The sequence below is a fragment of the Dipodomys merriami genome, unplaced genomic scaffold (assembly GCF_024711535.1).
Source record: "Dipodomys merriami isolate MVZ:Mamm:240054 unplaced genomic scaffold, mDipMer1.0.p SCAF_11, whole genome shotgun sequence".
NCBI classification, from domain to species: Eukaryota; Metazoa; Chordata; class Mammalia; order Rodentia; family Heteromyidae; genus Dipodomys; species Dipodomys merriami.
Window position 1 is genome coordinate 42,715,560 of NW_027202382.1, and position 16,334 is coordinate 42,731,893.

The window sequence follows — 16,334 nt, forward strand, 5'->3', positions numbered from 1 at the left end:
TCCCAGTGCCTGGCTAGGGTAACTTCTTGGTCGGTCATGGGGGCTGAACTCTGGGCCTGGGTGCTGTCCCTTAGCTGTTCAGCTCAGGGCTAGTGCTCTACCACTTGAGCCACAGCACCATTTCTGGCCTTTTCTGCTTATGTGGTGCAGAAGAATCAAACCCAGGGCCTCATGCATGCAAGGCAAGCACTCTACCACTGAGGCACCTTCCCAGCCTGTAACTGCTTTTTGTTTTAGCCCAGATGTTTGTGTTGGGGTGTTGGGGGTGGGGCTGCATTGGCAGGAGGCTGAAGCCATCATCCCTGCATGCTCCCTCCCATGCTCCTGGTGGTACCTACCTTTCTGGAGGCATATTCTCTGGGGTTCTCTCCTCCTTTATGTCTGCATCTTCTGTGAGGTCCTTAGACTTTCTCACTTCTATTGCTGAAGGGTTGGGTCTCACTTCTGGGGTGTTTTCCAGGGTGGCCTTAGCCCCCGCCACCACCTCCTTGGGTCCCTCCATGTCTGGTGGGTCAGGCAGACCTTGAAATAGCAGCTGGGGCTCAGGGCTCACCTCCTGGGTCTTCTGGACAGCCTGTTGGCCCCGAGTCTTCTTAATGTGGGGGCGAGGCATGGTGCCCATGTGGCTGTACATGTCGCTGGAGCGAGCATAGGCTGAAGGGCTCTTGGGGACCATGTCATCCTGTGTGGCTTCAAAGAGGTCAGGTTCCTGATGGGATTGGGCACTAACAGAAGCTGAAGACCGTCTCAGAGTGAAGGACCGAGGGAGATTGGAGAGACTCCCAAAGCCTTTGAACTTGAAGAACTCTAGCAAGGGGGAAGGGGAAGTAAAAGAATTAATGAGCATGGGTGCAGCCATACAATAAACAGTACCTGAGAGTTTTGCTCAGTGAGGGTCCACTGAGGACAATGGGAGGGGAGGGGGGGACTATTCACCGACATCCCTTCTAATTGCTCTCTAAACAGCTCCTAGAAGTGGAATAAGCTGGCAGCTTTGGAGACAGAGCCCTGGACATGCATTCCTGTTCTTTAGGCTGGTTATTTGATCTGAGTACTTTTCTCATCAGTACACCTCTATGGGCAGCAGCAGGATTGAAGATGTAAATAACAGATCTCACATGGAAACCTGCACATAGAATATTTTAGTACCAAAGATGACTATGACAGTGACAATGTTTCTGCACACTATAGGCATGACTTCTTCCCTATTTTCCAGATGAGGAACTTGAGATTTAAATTTAGACACAATTGGCATAAAGCATGTTGGGGGGGTATGGGGTTGTATGGGCATGCAGGCTTATTGGGGAGGTGAGGGGTGTCCAGTCAGCCTTTGAGTCCTTGGGGTGGGTGAGGGCCTCTCTAGCCTGAGGGTCTCTGACCTCTGTCTGTGGTTTTCTCCTTCCTGTCAGCTGAGACCACAGTTTCAGAGCTGGGGTGATACCATCTCCCCATTTCCGCGGGGGTGCATGAGCTGTGAGGTCACTCCTCCCTGCCCCCAGCTGTGGGACTGTTCTTCCTCTCAGTAACAGCAGCTCCTTCCTTAGAGCCTCCAGATCGCCAAAAAACAAAAACATACACACACACACACATAAAAACCTCTCCAGCCTTTTTCACTTTGGGCTTCCTCCAGCTCCTCAGTTCCTCACACCCATGCTAGCCATTTGACAATGATGGAAACTGAGGCTCAGAGAGAGGAAAGGACTTGCGCAGGGCCACACAGGCTATGGCTGAGGCTGGAGGTGGGAGCAGTGCCCCGGTGCTTCTTCCTGGCCCTGCCAACCCCCCGCCACCCCCCCAAACCTGGTCTTAGCTACCAGCACTGTCAATCAGTGCCCTGGTCCTAGACAACCTGCCTTGAGCAGAGATTCTGTTAGTGACCAGCAGGGGGGCCGCTGACTTCTATTGACCACTGGGTTTATCTCATGAACACCAGAGATCTGGAGGAAAGAGTGATGGGATCAGAGAGGGAAATAAGAGTCCAGGACCTGGGATTGAACCCTGCTCCTTAGCCCGGGAGGCTTTAGGAAAGTTTCTATTTTCATCCATATCTCACTGTCACCCCACTCCCACCCTACTGAGTACTGTCTAATTGAAGGAATCCAAGGACAGAATTGTGAGGGGGCCAGGAGAGGACCCACCTGGGGAAAGAACGAGAAATGAGAGTCTAGTTCTAATAGCTTCTGGTCTCACTGTGGCTGAGAACACGATTCCTCCAATTCCCCCTAGCTCGCAAGATATCCTTCTGAGATCCAGCGTGAACCCAGGTGTGATCGATCTCCCTGTGCCTAGCAGGGAGGCTGGGGAGAGCTCAGGATGTAGTGGATGAGACAGACGGGTAGTGACATTAAGAAGCCAGAGAAGAGGACCCACCTGGCCAGAGGAAGAGAGACAGAGACCCTGGGTAGAGTGCGGGCACATGGCAAGAGCAACTCTGTGAGGGGAGCCAGTGATGGACAGAGAAACAGAAACCAGACAGCAATAAAGAACCAGATGCCAAACAGCTACACTCACTGAACTTTCTGCTGGTCTTCTTGGGTCCCTCTGTCATCTTGGCGACTTGCACAAAGCCCCCGGCCAGCTGGCATGGGGCTGCTTGGGGGCTTGTGGACATCAAGATTGAAGTATCTTTCTCACCACCCCTTCCCCTTTCTCTTACCCTCTCGCTGGCTTCCTCTGTGTATTTTTAAACCAGCCAAACTCTCACGGCCCCACCCTCTCACCCTCTCCACAGGGGGCGGGGGCTGGGGCCTCCGGAGTTCAGCCCCCGAGGGCCTCCGGGGCCCCAGCAGCAGGGGCAGTGGGCAGACCACAAGCCCATGGGACCTTGAAGGCCTGGGAGAACAAAACCACAGGTTCTGGGAATGGAGCCCACTGGGCCGGGGGTCGTAGGGACTTGCCAACAGCTGTCGGGGGTCTGGCCCAGGGGCTGGGAAACCAAGGGGCAGGCTTATGTGAGAGTGGTTTCTTCTAGGACTCAGTACCTGGGAGACAGACTGGTAGCAGAGATGAGAGTACAGGCCTGTGGGCTCTGGTCACTCAGCTCCAAGTTCGAATCTTGGCTGATAACTTCTGCTGGAAAACTTGCTCCCCTGAGCCTCAGTTTCCTCTCTGTGAGCAGGGAATGCATGCTGGGCCCATCTCACAGGGACCAGGGCACTAAGCAGAGCCTGTGAGGAATGGGTGTCTGATAAGGTAGTGGAGAGGTGATAGACCTATCACACTCATTGGACAGAAATGGAGAAACTGAGGCACAGAGAACTGGGGGGGGGAGTTGTTAAGGTCACATGGCAGGTTGTGGTAAAGGCTGGATTACAACTTACCCTTCCATATTCCTTTCCACACAGCTGGTGACTTTTTGCCCCAAAAGTGTGTGTGTGTGTATGTGTATGCATTTATGTGGGCAGGACAGATACACAAATGCAACTTCCCATGTACAAACCATGCACAGGGTACTAGCACATGTGCAGCGTGGGCCATAAGACGAGGAGACTCACATCCAGTGCGGTGTGCTGCTGATAAAGTATTTCCACAGCTGAAGCCTCAGTCTCTGAATCTCTACAATGGAGACAATACAAAGTGTGCAGCAAACCTGCAGAGGTGTGAAATCCTCTCCCCCCTCCCCTCTGTCACTGGGGTTTGAGCCCAAGGCCTTGCCCAAGCTAGACAAGCACTCTTCCACGAAACCACACCCTCAGCTGCAGATCTGCCATTTCATCCTGCCTCAGGTTGGCTGTGGAGCTGTGAGGGAGGGAGCTCAAAAGTCAGATGGAAGCCAGGTGTTGGTAGCTCACACCTGTAGTCCTAGCTACTCAGGAGGATAAGATCTGAGGATTGCGGTTCCAAGCCAGCCAGGGCAGGAAAGTCCATGAGACTCTTATGTCCATTTAACCACCAGAAAACCAAAGTGGTGCTGTGGCTCAAGTGGTAGAGCACTCGCCTTGAGCTGAGGGACAGTACCCAGGCCCAGAGTTCAAGCCCCATGATTGACAAAAAAAAAAGTCAGATGGCATCTTTCCTGCACTCTCCATGAAAATGACACAAAAAGTCAGGTCACCTGTCCAACTGTAGTGCCTGAGGTGCTCACTTCTGTGATGATGCTCCTTGAGGGGGAGGGAAGGGTCCAGATAAATCTGATGGAGCAAAGGGAAAAACCCAAGGCCCTAAGAGAATGATGTTTGTGGATCATGACCTTTGGGGTGAGAATGTACCTGGCAGAGTTGGAAGTCTCCACTGGTGGTCATCTGAATCCACACAACTGATCTGACACTGCCCCCATTTAACAGCTGAGGAAACTGAGTCCCAAGTGGAACAGAGACAAGGCAGACAACCAAGTGTCACAACTTTTGGGGGCTTACAGCCTGGTGAGAACCTGGGGTCTTCCTAGTGGAAGACAGAGGAAGGGGTCCCTGGCTTTTTTCCAGGAACAGTTCCAGTGTGACTTGGTGACCAGTGGTGGCTTCGTAGCCAGGCTACCTTTCAACTGGCTATACAGCATGTTTCTTTGGGCCTCAGTTTCTTCATCTGTAAAGTAGGGTCAGCTTGCGGGAAGGGTAAGGCTCAGCAAGCCCTGGTTCTGTGGTTGAAGGGTGAGCTGTTGGCCTTAGCACACTGGGCCATGCCAGGGAAACCCTGGTAAGCAAAAACATGGTGTGAGGGGCCTGGGAATGCTAGCTACCAAGAGGTTGTGTCGCGGTGGTGCCTTATAAGCCTTCCAGCTGGGCCTGCTGTTGGCCAGGGTGCCAGAGCAGTTGCTGGAGTCCCTAGGAGAATGAATGGGGCTCAGTGTAGTAGCTCCACTGAGCTCAGAGCCCCATTGTGCCTCCTTGAGTGGCCGTTACAAGTGTGGTTGGAGACCGCCTGGCGGGTGGCTGTCCCCCAGGCCCTCCTTAGCCTGTGGCTGGAGGCCAGCCGGCACGCTGCAGCCATGAATACCAACCGAGTGCTTTCCTTCTCTCCTCTGGAGGACTAGGACCTCTACCCAGATGAAACTTGCTACAAATGCCACATTCTCCTCCACTCCCTTGTTCTTCTTTCTCCTTCAAGTTCCCCCAGTGACAGCTTGAGCTAAGATTCCCCCCAAAATCCTACTATGTTGTTTTTTTTGCCGGTCATGGGGCTTGAATTCAGGGCCTGGGCACTGTCCCTGAGTTCTTCTGCTCGGACTGGCTTTGAACTGCAATCCTCAGATCTGTCTTTTGTAACTAAAATTACAGGCATGAGCCACCAGTGCCCCAGTTCCTGCTGGTGTGTGTGTGTGTGTGTGTGTGTGTGTGTGTGTGTGTGTGTGTGTGTGTGTGTGTGTGTGTGTGTGTGTGTACTGGTCCTGGTGTGTGTGTGTGTGTGTGTACTGGTCCTGGAGCTTGAGTTCAGGGCCTGAGCACTATCCCTGAGCTTTTGTGCTCAAGGCTAGGGCTCTACTACTTGAGCCACAGCTCTACTAATGGCTTTTTGGGGGTTAATTGAAGATAAGAATCTCAGGGACTTCCCTACCTGGGCTGGCTCTGAACCATGATCCTCAGATCTCAGCCTCCAGGATAGTTAGGATCATAGGCATGAGCCATTAATAGCTGGCTGCTATGATTTCTTACCTCCATCCCAGACATTTGACTCACATAGAGCCACTGAGGGAAGAGGGTTGTGGAGGGGAACAAGAGGGGTTCTGTGGGTAGGCAGGTACTATTAAGGACTGGGTCCCGGTCAACCTGAGTTCAGGCCTCTCCTGTATGACCTTGAACAAGTCCTGTCACCTCTTTAAGCAAATACCACCTCCTTCCTGTGATCTTGTAGCAGTGAAATGTGTTCCTACTGAAAGCATTGTTTTGTTTCATTCATCTGTGTCTTATGTCATCCACACAGAGCCCGAGCTTCTTGGTAGGTCTCTCTGCTCACCCTTCTGGTCCCATGCTCTACAGGAGCTAGACCATTAGGCTCCATACATGCTTTTTCTGGGTTGGTCTTGCTGGTTTAGTGGAATGATGTACTTTGAAAGCAAGGAGACCTAGCTCTGAATCCCAACTCCAAGGCTTCCTCTCTGGCTTTCAGCCAGGCCACTTCTCTGCTCTGAGCATGCTTCCTCTTCTGTTACTCCGCCCCAATAATAACCTCCTGTGAAGTTGCAGGGAGAGGATGAAGAGGTGGAGGGAGATGGGGGCGGGGGCAGTTTCCATGGAGGGACAAGGCTCTGGTTATCCCCCAGCCATTCTCTGCCCTAGATGAGGAGAACTAAGTAGTCAAAGCTCCCACCCTAGGAAGCTGATCACCCCTACCTTACCCCAGGGAATGACTAGAGCCCAAGACACTGAAGGGAAGTGATTGGCAGTTGTCGGGTTTCAGGTCAGGGATGTTGGGGTGGAGGTGACAACATCATGGGGAGCTGCTAAGGCCTCTGCCCACAGGATGTGACTTGGAAGTGTGCATGGGAACCCAGCAGGTGTCCCAGCCCTAGTCTAAAGTCTGATAGGACAGAGCCAGCCCAGGACAGAATCACAATGCTACTGTTACCTCCCATCTCTCACATTGGCACCCTGGGCCTTGGGACTGTAACCTGGTTCAACCGGGTCTTGATAGGGAAATATTTAGGGTTTGTGCCAGATTGACCTGTCTTAAATACCAGTGTGGCAGGTGATGTCACCTCCGAGTGTCAGGGTCCTTAAGGGCACAGTAGAAGTGGTAGTACTGCCCACCTCACACGTCTGAGTGACAGTTGAGATAATTCCCATAAAGAGCTAAGTGTAGGGTTGGGACCATTTATTTTCCTTTAAGTTGTAATTACTAAAATGATTTTCTCCCTTCCTACCCCTGATTTAGGCAACAGCCTCTCTGCTTCTTGCTATGTAGCCCAAACTGGTCTCCAACTCTTGATCCGACTGCCTCCGCCTCCCACATGATGGGATTACAGGCACTGGTCACACCCAGCTTTTTTTTGCTTCTCAGTAATGTAGTCAAGAAGCTGGCCCCAGTTCACACCCTGTCATATGGCTTAGCTGCCTTAAATTCTCAGGAAGGGTGCTCTAGAACCTCCTCTGTAGGGGCCTTCCCCAGACCAGGGCCTCTTGAGTCGCCTGGGTCATCTGAGCCATGTCTATCTCCTAGGAAGAAGCGTCTCAGCCAAGATGGGCGCAAACCAGAGGGCTTCCTCCAGATAAGCAAGGGTACAGATGGATCCGGCGAGCCCAGCTCTGAAGGCAGGAGGGGCTTGGGAAATAAGATGCAGTCATGATCAACTTTCTCACACCAGAAACCCAGCCTAGTCACTGTGTGACCTTGGACAAACGACCTCCCTTTCTACGTCTTCTGTAAAATGGGTTGGTGGTCCCGCCCGTGGGGGCTGTTGATTCAGGATTCAGGAGGACACCCAGAAACTTCCTTAGTACACGAAGTGCGGAACCAATGTCCCTTAATTTTGCGACGACCGACCTGGTGCAGCTCAGCCAAGGAGGGATCTCGCCCCCGCCTCCCCAAGAACCCGGGATCCAGAGCAACAAGGCCGGAGCTCGGCTCCTTCTCCGCCTCCAGTGTCGCCGCGCCCCCTGGCGGCCGTCTGTTGCCATGTCAACGGCGGGTGGCGGGGGCCCGCGGAGGCGGCGGCGGCGGGGGGCCGTGCTCTCCTCCCAGGGCCGAAGGCCGCTCCCCGGGCGCTTCTGGCCTTCGCCTCTGGGGGCTGGGAAAGCACTCTCGTAGCTCTGGAGGCAGCAGGCTCTGGGGGGAGCAGGGAGGGGGGGTAAACTGAGGCACGCGGCGGGGCGGCCGCAGTCAGGTGTCGAGCACGGGCCCCACCTCCGAAGGCGGAGGAGGGGCCGCGGGCGGTGACGCGTCGAGGGCGGCCGGCGGACAGCGAGCGGGAGGGCGGCGGCGGCGGCGGCGGCGGCGGCAGCGGCGGCGGCAGGTGCGGCCGCGGGGAGTGGGAGGAGGCGGGAGGGGCGGGCGGAGGGGGAGGGGAGGGCGAGGCCGGGCACCTCCCCCTTTATAACGCGCCCCCTCCCGGGCTCTCCGGCCGTCTCCTCTTCGGCTCTTCTCGTCTGGCCCCCTTGCCCGGCTACCCCGGGCACGGGCCCGGCCAGGGAGCCCCCAGGCCGCGGCTCGGGAGCCGCCCCCCCGCCTGCCGCCCCGCGCAGCCCGGCGGAGGCGGCGCCGTCGGAGGAGGAGGAGCAGGGCACTGCGGCTGGCCCCGGATCGGGCGCCAGAGAGCCAGCAGCTTCGGCAGCAGCGCGGCCCGGGCCGATGCAGCGAGACGCACCGCCCCGAGCCCCAGCGCCAGCGCCCCGGCTCCCCGCGCCCCCAATCGGGGTGGCCGCCAGCAGTGGCGGCGGCGGCGGAGGAGGTGGGGGCAGCGGCGGCGGCGGTGGAGGCGCCTCTGCAGCTCCCGCTCCCCCTGGCCTCCCGGGAACTACAAGTCCCAGGGGGCCTGGCGGCGGGCGGCGACCGGAAGAGGTGGGATCGGCGCCGCGAGGACGGAAGTGGCAGTGGAAGCGGAAGTGGCGCGGCCGCGGTGGGGCCTGGAGCGCGGCGGCGGGACCGGGAGCGGCGGCGGCTGCGGCGGGGGGCGGCGGCGGCGGCGGTGGCGGCGGCGGCGCGCTAGAAGCAGCCATGGCAAAGCAGTACGACTCAGTGGAGTGCCCTTTTTGTGACGAAGTGACCAAATATGAGAAAATTGCCAAGATTGGCCAAGGAACCTTCGGGTAAGGCTGGGCCCCGAGGGGCCGGGTGCTCTGGGCCTGCAACTTCTAAGGCCAACGTCGGGGCGTTCAGAGCTCGGCTCGGGGTGGTCGGGAAGCCTCCGATCCCCTGGATTGTCCCCTTGTTTTGCGAGGCGACGCGGCACGCCGTATTCGGTCCCGGCCTGCCGGAGCCGGCTAGTGGGACGGAGCCCGGTCCCGGGTGGAGGGCGGGGAGCGTGGTAGAGACGCCCCTCTGGGGAGCAGAATCTCCCCGCGTGGGGCTTGGGTGAGGAAAGGGGAATCGAGGGAAGGTGGCAGAGGCTGGGCGAGAGACTCTGGACACCGAGTGGCGGAGTGGCCGAGTAGCCTCGTGTCCAGGTCTCTGTTTCATCCCCGCCCTGCCCGCGCCTCTCCTGCTTTCCCGCTGCCCCTCCTCCGGTTGGGGAGGGCGGGTCCGGCTGTAGCGCCCACTGAGCCCTCAAGGGTCTCTGCTCTTTGCCCGCAGGGAGGTGTTTAAGGCCAAGCACCGCGAGACCGGCCAGAAGGTGGCCCTGAAAAAAGTGCTGATGGAGAACGAGAAAGAGGGGGTGAGTACGGGCCCATGTGGGCTGCTGCCCTGAGCGTTGAGTTTCAGATACAGATCCAATTTGAACCAGTAGTTTGGAAATTTACGTATTGCAGGAAATATGACTTTTCAAAGGCTGAAGTATTTGACGTTTAATTGTTGGGCAAATATGGTTGGATCCAGGAGAGGCAGCTCGACGTTGCATGCCTAGTGTGCACTGTGGTTGTGGAAGTTAAATGCAAAATGACTTTAGCTTAGCTTTAACTTTGTTGGAAGTAAAAGGAAAACACATACACCCATTTCTTAAAACTCAGGGGAAGAGACCAGGTAGACCCTCTCTCACCCCATCAAGCTTCTCAGATCTACTTAGCAAGAAAATTGGATTTGCTCTCTTTAAGTTGTGTGTGTGTGTGTGGTGCTAGGAATAGAGCACAAAGGCCTATGCATGTTAGGCAAGCACCCTGTAACTGCAGTACTCCAGCCCTTCAGGACATTTCTTTTTTTGTGTCAGTATTGGGGTGCACACACAGGATCTCACCTTCTCGTCTAGCTTTATTTGCTCATGGCTGGTGGTATACCACTTGAGCCACTGCGCCACATCCCTTTTTGTTGGTTACTTAGAGGTAAGAGTGTTGTCCATTTTCCTTCCCAGTCTGGCTTTAAACTATGATCCTCAGATCTCAGTCCCCTGAATAGCTAGGATTACAGGTGTGAGCCGCAGGTCTTTTTTTTCTGGTTAATTGGAGATGAGTGTCTTGGATTTTTCTGCCCAGCCTGGCTTCAAATCACAGGCCTCCTGAGTAGCCGCTAGAACCTAGTTTAAAGAAATTTTTTCATCTTCCCAACCGACATACAATGCAATAAAGCTCAGTGGTTGAAACCATGGACGTTTGGTAAATCATGGACTTAAAGTGTTTATACCAATGTTTTAGTTGTATCAAACAGGCTTCCGTGATGTCATACTACTACCGACCCCCATTCTACAGGCTAGGCATCAACACTGGTTTCATAGAGCATAGTCTTAACTCTGGCTCCCAGTTAGTGTCTCTTAGTGTAAACCTCAGGGGGCCCATTCTTGATTTCTCCTGTTTACCTCTTACCACTTCCTCTGTTCTCCTTCCCAGTTTCCCATTACAGCTTTGCGGGAAATCAAGATCCTCCAGCTTCTAAAACATGAGAATGTGGTCAACTTGATTGAGATTTGTCGAACCAAAGGTAAGTTATGTGGACCTTGTGAAGAAAGGAGATATGGCACTTCTTTGTTCACACACCTAAAACTGGCTACACTTGGTGCTTTTTTTGGGGGGGGGGTCCAGTTGTGGGGCCTGAACTCTGGGCCTGGGCGCTGTCCCTCAGCTCTTCAGCTCAAGGCTAGCGCTCTACTACTTCAGCCACAGTGCCACTTCCTGCTTTTTTCTTTTTTGCTTATGTAGTGCTCAGGAATCGAACCCAGGGCCTCATGCATGCAAGGCAAGCACTCTACCACTGAGCCACCTTCCCAGACCACTTGCTTCTTCTTGACTCAGACATAGCATACTGCTCTCTTAGGTACTCCTGCATTGGAGCAGTTCTTCCCAGAGCCTTGCATAGCACCATCCCACAGGAGGCACTTAGAATACATATTCCAGTGAAGAAATGCACCAATGGCTGCTCTAGAGGGCATGAGTGACTAGGTGGGCTGGAGGGTGGGAGCTGGTTGGGGAAAGTGAGATGGGGGCAGAGTTTCAACTTTCTCTTCCTCTCTTTCTACATCAGCTTCCCCGTACAACCGCTGCAAGGGCAGCATATACCTGGTGTTTGACTTCTGTGAGCATGACCTTGCTGGGCTGCTGAGCAATGTCTTGGTCAAGTTCACGCTGTCTGAGATCAAGAGGGTCATGCAGATGTTGCTCAACGGCCTCTACTACATCCACAGGAACAAGGTGAGGAGAGACCTAGGTGTGGTCTTTGTTCCCACTGCTGGGAGGAGGAGGGATGACTGAAGGACCCTGTGGGAGCCAGCTGACACTGCTCTTATGCCCCTGCAGATCTTGCACAGGGATATGAAGGCAGCCAACGTCCTCATCACCAGGGATGGGGTCCTGAAACTGGCAGACTTTGGGCTGGCTCGAGCCTTCAGCCTGGCCAAGAACAGCCAGCCTAACCGCTATACCAACCGTGTGGTGACACTGTGGTACCGGCCACCAGAGCTGTTGCTTGGTGAGGACACCCAAACAGGCAGAGGGGGGCAGGGGCCAAGCACCTACCTGGCCATACTCCCACCACCACTGGAGCTTCTTAAGCCTCCAGCCCTAGGGCCTTGAGGTGCAGGAGGCCCTGGAGTTTAAGGGGCCTTTCTGGTGTGTTCTTCTTCCCAGGGGAGCGGGACTACGGTCCACCCATTGACCTGTGGGGAGCTGGGTGCATTATGGCAGAGATGTGGACCCGCAGCCCTATCATGCAGGGCAACACGGAGCAGCACCAGCTTGCCCTCATCAGCCAGCTCTGTGGCTCCATCACCCCAGAGGTATGTGGCTAAGCTGGGTGAGACCCAGGTTCCCGTGGGATACAGAGAATCTGTTGTTGGTGTCACCTGAGGAGAGGGAGTGGAATGGATGGAAATGGTGAGGAGGCAGATGGACAGGACCTAGCACCAGTTGGTTCTTGTCTATTACATTTTCTGTTGCTGTGATTGTATACCTGAGAAAAGCAACTTGAAAAGGAGCGAAGAAGTGGCGCTGTAGCTCAAGTGGTAGAGCGTTTGCCTTGAGCTGAAGAGCTGAGGGACAGCGCCCAGGCCCAGAGTTCAAGCCGCAGGACCGACAAAAAAAAAAAAAAAAAAAAAAAGCTGGGCGCTGGTGGCTCACGCCTGTAATCCTAGCTACTCAGGAGGCTGAGATCTGAGGATCGCGGTTCAAAGCCAGCCCGGGCAGGAGAGACCGTGAGACTCCTATTTCCAATAAACCACCAGAAAACCGGAAGTGGCGCTGTAGCTCAAGTGGTAGAGTGCTCGCCTTGAGCTGAAGAGCTGAGGGACAGTGCCCAGGCCCAGAATTCAAGCCCCATGACTGACAAAAAAAAAAAGAAAAGAAAAGGAGCGAAGAAGAGGGGTTGAGTTGGGAGGGATCAGGGAAAATGATGAAAGTGATAATAGAGATCAAAATGCATTGTACTGGGGCTGGGAAGGTAGCTCAGTGGTAGAGCGCTTGCCTTGCATGCCTGAGGTCCTGGGTTCAATTCCTCAGCACCACATAAGCAAAAGGAAAAAACCCGGAAGTGGTGCCGTGGCTCAAGTGGTAGAGCGCTAGCCTTGAGCTAAAGAGCTGAGGGACAGTGCCCAGGCCCAGAGTTCAGGCCCCACAACCGGAACCCCCCCCCCAAAAAAAAAAAATGCATTGTACTTATAAACTGATTGGTGAATGGTAAACCTTTTCTATAGCTACTTAAAATTATAAAAATAGGGACTGAGAAGGTGGCTCAGTGGGAGAGCGCTTGCCTTACGTGCATGAGGCCCTGGATTGATTCCTCAGCACCACATAAGCAGAAAAAGCCGGAAGTGACACTGGCTCCAGTGATAGGTTGGTCACTAGCCTTGAGCTGAAGAGCTGAGGGACAGCGCCTAGGCCCAGAGTTCAGCCCCCACGACAAAAAAAAAAAAAAAAAGACAAAAATAGCTGGGCTCTGGTGGCTCATGCCTGTAACTTTAGGAGGCTGATATCTGAGGATCTCTGAAGCCAGCCCCAAGGGCTGGGAATGTGGCTCAGTGGTAGAGTGCTTGCCTAGCGTGCATGAAGCCCTGGGTTCAATTCCTCAGTACCACATAAGCAGAAAAAGCCAGAAGTGACACTGTGACTCAAGTGGTAGAGTGCTAGCCTTGAGCACAAAGAGGCTCAGGCAGTACCCAGGACCTGAGTTCAAGCCTTACAATAGAAAAAAAGGTAAAATGAAGCCAGCCTAGGCAAGAAAGTCTGTGAGACTCCATTAAACTACTCAGAAAAAGCCAGAAGTAGTGCTGTGGCTCAAGTGGTTTAGAGTGCTAGACTTGAGGAAAAGAAGCTCAGGGACAGCACCCAGGCCCTGAGTTTAAGCCCCAGGACAGGCCAAAAAAAATTTTTTTTTAAAAGATTTTTTATTCTAAAGTAGGAAAGAGCTGGGTGCTGGTAACTCAGGCTTATAATCCTAGCTTCTCAGGAGGCTGAGATTTGAGGATCACAGTCTGATGCCAGCCTGAGCAGAAAAGTTCCTGAGACTTATCCCCAACTTACCACCAAAAAGCTAGAAGTGGAGGTTGAAAGCATGTCTCAGTTGGTAAAGCGCTAGCCAGTGAGTGAAAGTGGCACGTCCTGAGGTCCAGTCCCTGTCTTGGATCTAAAGAAAAGGAAAAAAGCTGGAGTGAAGGCATGGCTCAACCAACAGAGCCCTAGCCTTGAGTGAGAAAGCTAAGGGACAGGCCCTGAGGTCAAGCCCCCTTTATCTGTACCAGGGGGAAAAAAGAAATATTTAGTTCATGATTTGAAATTTTTACTCCATTGTGGCTTAGATCTGAGGTGAGGCCAAACCTGTGTGGGAGCAGGTAATAGAGAAAAGCTACCACATCATGGCAGTCAGGAAGCGAAGAGAGGAAAGGACAGGTAGCCCCTAGCTATACTTTCCAAGGCCAGAAAATGGAATGGAGCTTGGAAGTGTCTAATCCTTCTTAATAGCACCACCATGTGAAGACTACCCTTTTAGATCAAGGGCTTTTTGAGAGTCATTAATGATACAAACCCTAGCCCTCAGGAAGAGTTTAGTCAGTGTTGGACTGTGATTCTGTGAAACAAATGTGCTTGGGTCTGGATGGGTGCTGTGTCTTTCAGCATGTGCCACATCTGTGGTGGCCGTTGCCACGTTTGCCTTGAAGGGTTCAGTTCTTCCTCTAATGAGGGTACATTTAGCCCTTTGGGTGCTTGAGCAGCGGGGAAAAAAAAAAAGCACACTTGCCCTCCCCCAACTCTCTTCTCCACACCTTCCTAGGTGTGGCCAAACGTGGACAAGTATGAACTGTTCGAAAAGCTAGAGCTGGTCAAGGGCCAGAAGCGGAAGGTGAAGGACAGGCTAAAGGCCTATGTGCGTGACCCCTACGCCCTGGACCTCATTGACAAGCTGCTGGTGTTGGACCCCACACAGCGCATCGACAGCGACGATGCCCTCAACCATGACTTCTTCTGGTCAGACCCCATGCCCTCGGACCTCAAGGGCATGCTATCTACCCACTTGACATCCATGTTTGAGTACCTGGCTCCACCACGCCGGAAGGGCAGCCAGATCACCCAGCAGTCCACCAACCAGAGCCGAAATCCAGCCACTACCAATCAGACAGAGTTTGAACGCATTTTCTGAGAGCCACTGCAGGCCTCCTGTTTCTTCTGCGTCACTGACTTGTATTGCGGAGACCAGTGGGGCATCTGAGTGTTGTCTTCCAGCACATAGTTTATTTGCTCCCCACACTGGGCACTGGGAATGACCAGCAAGTGGACTGGCGTGGAAGGAACATTGGCTGAGGCCAAGAGAGTGTGGGGCTAGGGCCACCTTGGCCCTTGGTTCCAGCACGGTGTCCAGGTAGTCTTCATTGACATTACAAGTGGAGTGGGAGGCCTGCCGGCCAGAGACTTTATAAAAACTCACGGCTGTGGGAGGAGGGAACAGTCCCTTGCCATCCCCAGAGGTGAGAAGTTTGTGACTTGGAATTGGGGGGAATAGAGCTGGGAAGGGAGCCCAAGTCCAGCCTGCTGGCCCCTGGGCCAGGCTGCACTTGGCCTAGCCCTCAGGGGCACCAGGGCCAGTGAGGACTCTTGGTTTCTTCAATAGGAGAATTTTATTGTGCTTTGTTCAATTGTTCAGAGACATTCCTAGTTGACATATGGTCAGTTACAATTAAAAGTTGCCTTTTTTCCAGTATGCATCTGTGTGTTCCTTTTCTGCATTTAGACGCTCAGTTCTTGCCCACAGGCAGGCGTTAGTGTTCCGCTGGTCAGGTCACTGGAAATCCTGATTCTTCCAATTCATCCAAGAGGACACATGTCTTTTTTTTTTTTTTTCTGGGTACCTTCCAGAATACTGGTCAAGTTCCCAGAGGGCGGGTAATTGTGATGTCCTATTGTCCTGTGCCTGGCACAGGAGAAGAGTGCTGCCCTGGCAGTCCGCAGGATGCTGAGCACACAGGAGACTGGTTGGGCCCCTTGCTAGAGCTGTGGCTGGGGTGGAAAAAGGTGGAATGGTTGGAGTGACGAATCAACCAGGTTTGCAAAGATGGCTTAAGGGGGTGGGGATGTCTGGCAGAAAAGAGCTGGAAGAAAAGAGGGCTGGAAGGATCTAGGATTGGGGTGGGAGCTGGAAGGCCAGGACAACGTGAGGGTGCTGGGTTATTTTGAGGAACAACAGTCCCTCTGACTTGAGACTGAAATCAGTATCAGATGCTAGCTTAAAGGGACAGGCATTTTGTGTCAGTTCTGAAAGCTACTTTTTTTTTTTTTGGGTCCAGTCCTGGGGCCTGAACTCTGGGCCTGGGCGCTGCCCCTCAGCTCTTCAGCTCAAGGCTAGCGCTCTACCACTTGAGCCACAGTACCACTTCTGGCTTTTTACTTTTTGCTTATGTGATGCTGAGGAATCGAACCCAGGGCCTTAGGCATGCAAGGCAAACACTCTACACTGAGCCACCTTCCCAGCCCTGAAAGCTACTTCTTTTTGACCAATCCTGGGTTTTGAATTTGGAGCCTGGGTGCTGAGAGCTAGCCTTGAGCTTTTGGCTGGTACTCATCACTTGAGCTCAACACAGCTCCACCTTGGGATTTCTGCCTCTTGAGTAGTTAGAATTTCAGGCTTGAGCCACTGGTGCCCTTTCCACATACAGCTTTTTTTTTTTTTTTTTTTTTTTTTTGCTGGGTTTGGAGCTTGAACTCAGCTTCCCGGCCCTTTCCCTGAGCTTTTTTTTGCTCAAGGCTATCATTCTACCACTTGAGTCACAGTGCTACTTCTGGCTTTTTTTTTTTTTTTTTTTTAAGTTTATTGGAGTCTCCTGGGCTATCTTGCCCAGAGTGGCTTTAAACGGAGATCTCAAATCTCAGCCTCTTGAGTAGCTAGGATTACAGGCATGA

At 53.6% G+C, this 16,334-nt stretch overlaps 2 protein-coding genes across 4 annotated transcripts in view; one reads left to right on the top strand and one right to left on the bottom strand.

The window, feature by feature from the left end:
- The window catches only part of Sh2d3c (SH2 domain containing 3C), a 41,031-nt gene extending 33,325 nt beyond the window's left edge, over nt 1–7,706 (bottom strand). The window contains exons 1-4 of one of the 3 annotated variants that reach the window (XM_070014110.1): nt 7,417–7,706; nt 3,495–3,555; nt 2,982–3,167; nt 554–807 (exon numbers count right to left, since the gene is read on the bottom strand). In XM_070014110.1, the coding sequence (XP_069870211.1) occupies nt 554–681 (128 nt within the window). In that variant the 5' untranslated portion in view covers nt 682–807; nt 2,982–3,167; nt 3,495–3,555; nt 7,417–7,706. Of the gene's footprint in view, nt 1–338; nt 808–2,511; nt 2,662–2,981; nt 3,168–3,494; nt 3,556–4,054; nt 4,070–7,416 lie in introns of those variants that run through there. The other 2 variants (XM_070014116.1, XM_070014103.1) reach the window with 2 other exon arrangements.
- Nucleotides 7,707–7,961: 255 nt separating this feature from the next.
- On the top strand, nt 7,962–15,138 carry Cdk9 (cyclin dependent kinase 9). Its single transcript, XM_070014161.1, has 7 exons — nt 7,962–8,678; nt 9,163–9,244; nt 10,347–10,437; nt 10,978–11,144; nt 11,250–11,421; nt 11,580–11,728; nt 14,215–15,138. The coding sequence occupies exons 1-7, from the start codon at nt 8,221–8,223 to the stop codon at nt 14,578–14,580; spliced, it is 1,485 nt and encodes a 494-aa protein (XP_069870262.1). The 5' UTR covers nt 7,962–8,220; the 3' UTR covers nt 14,581–15,138.
- The last annotated feature ends 1,196 nt before the right edge of the window (nt 15,139–16,334 follow it).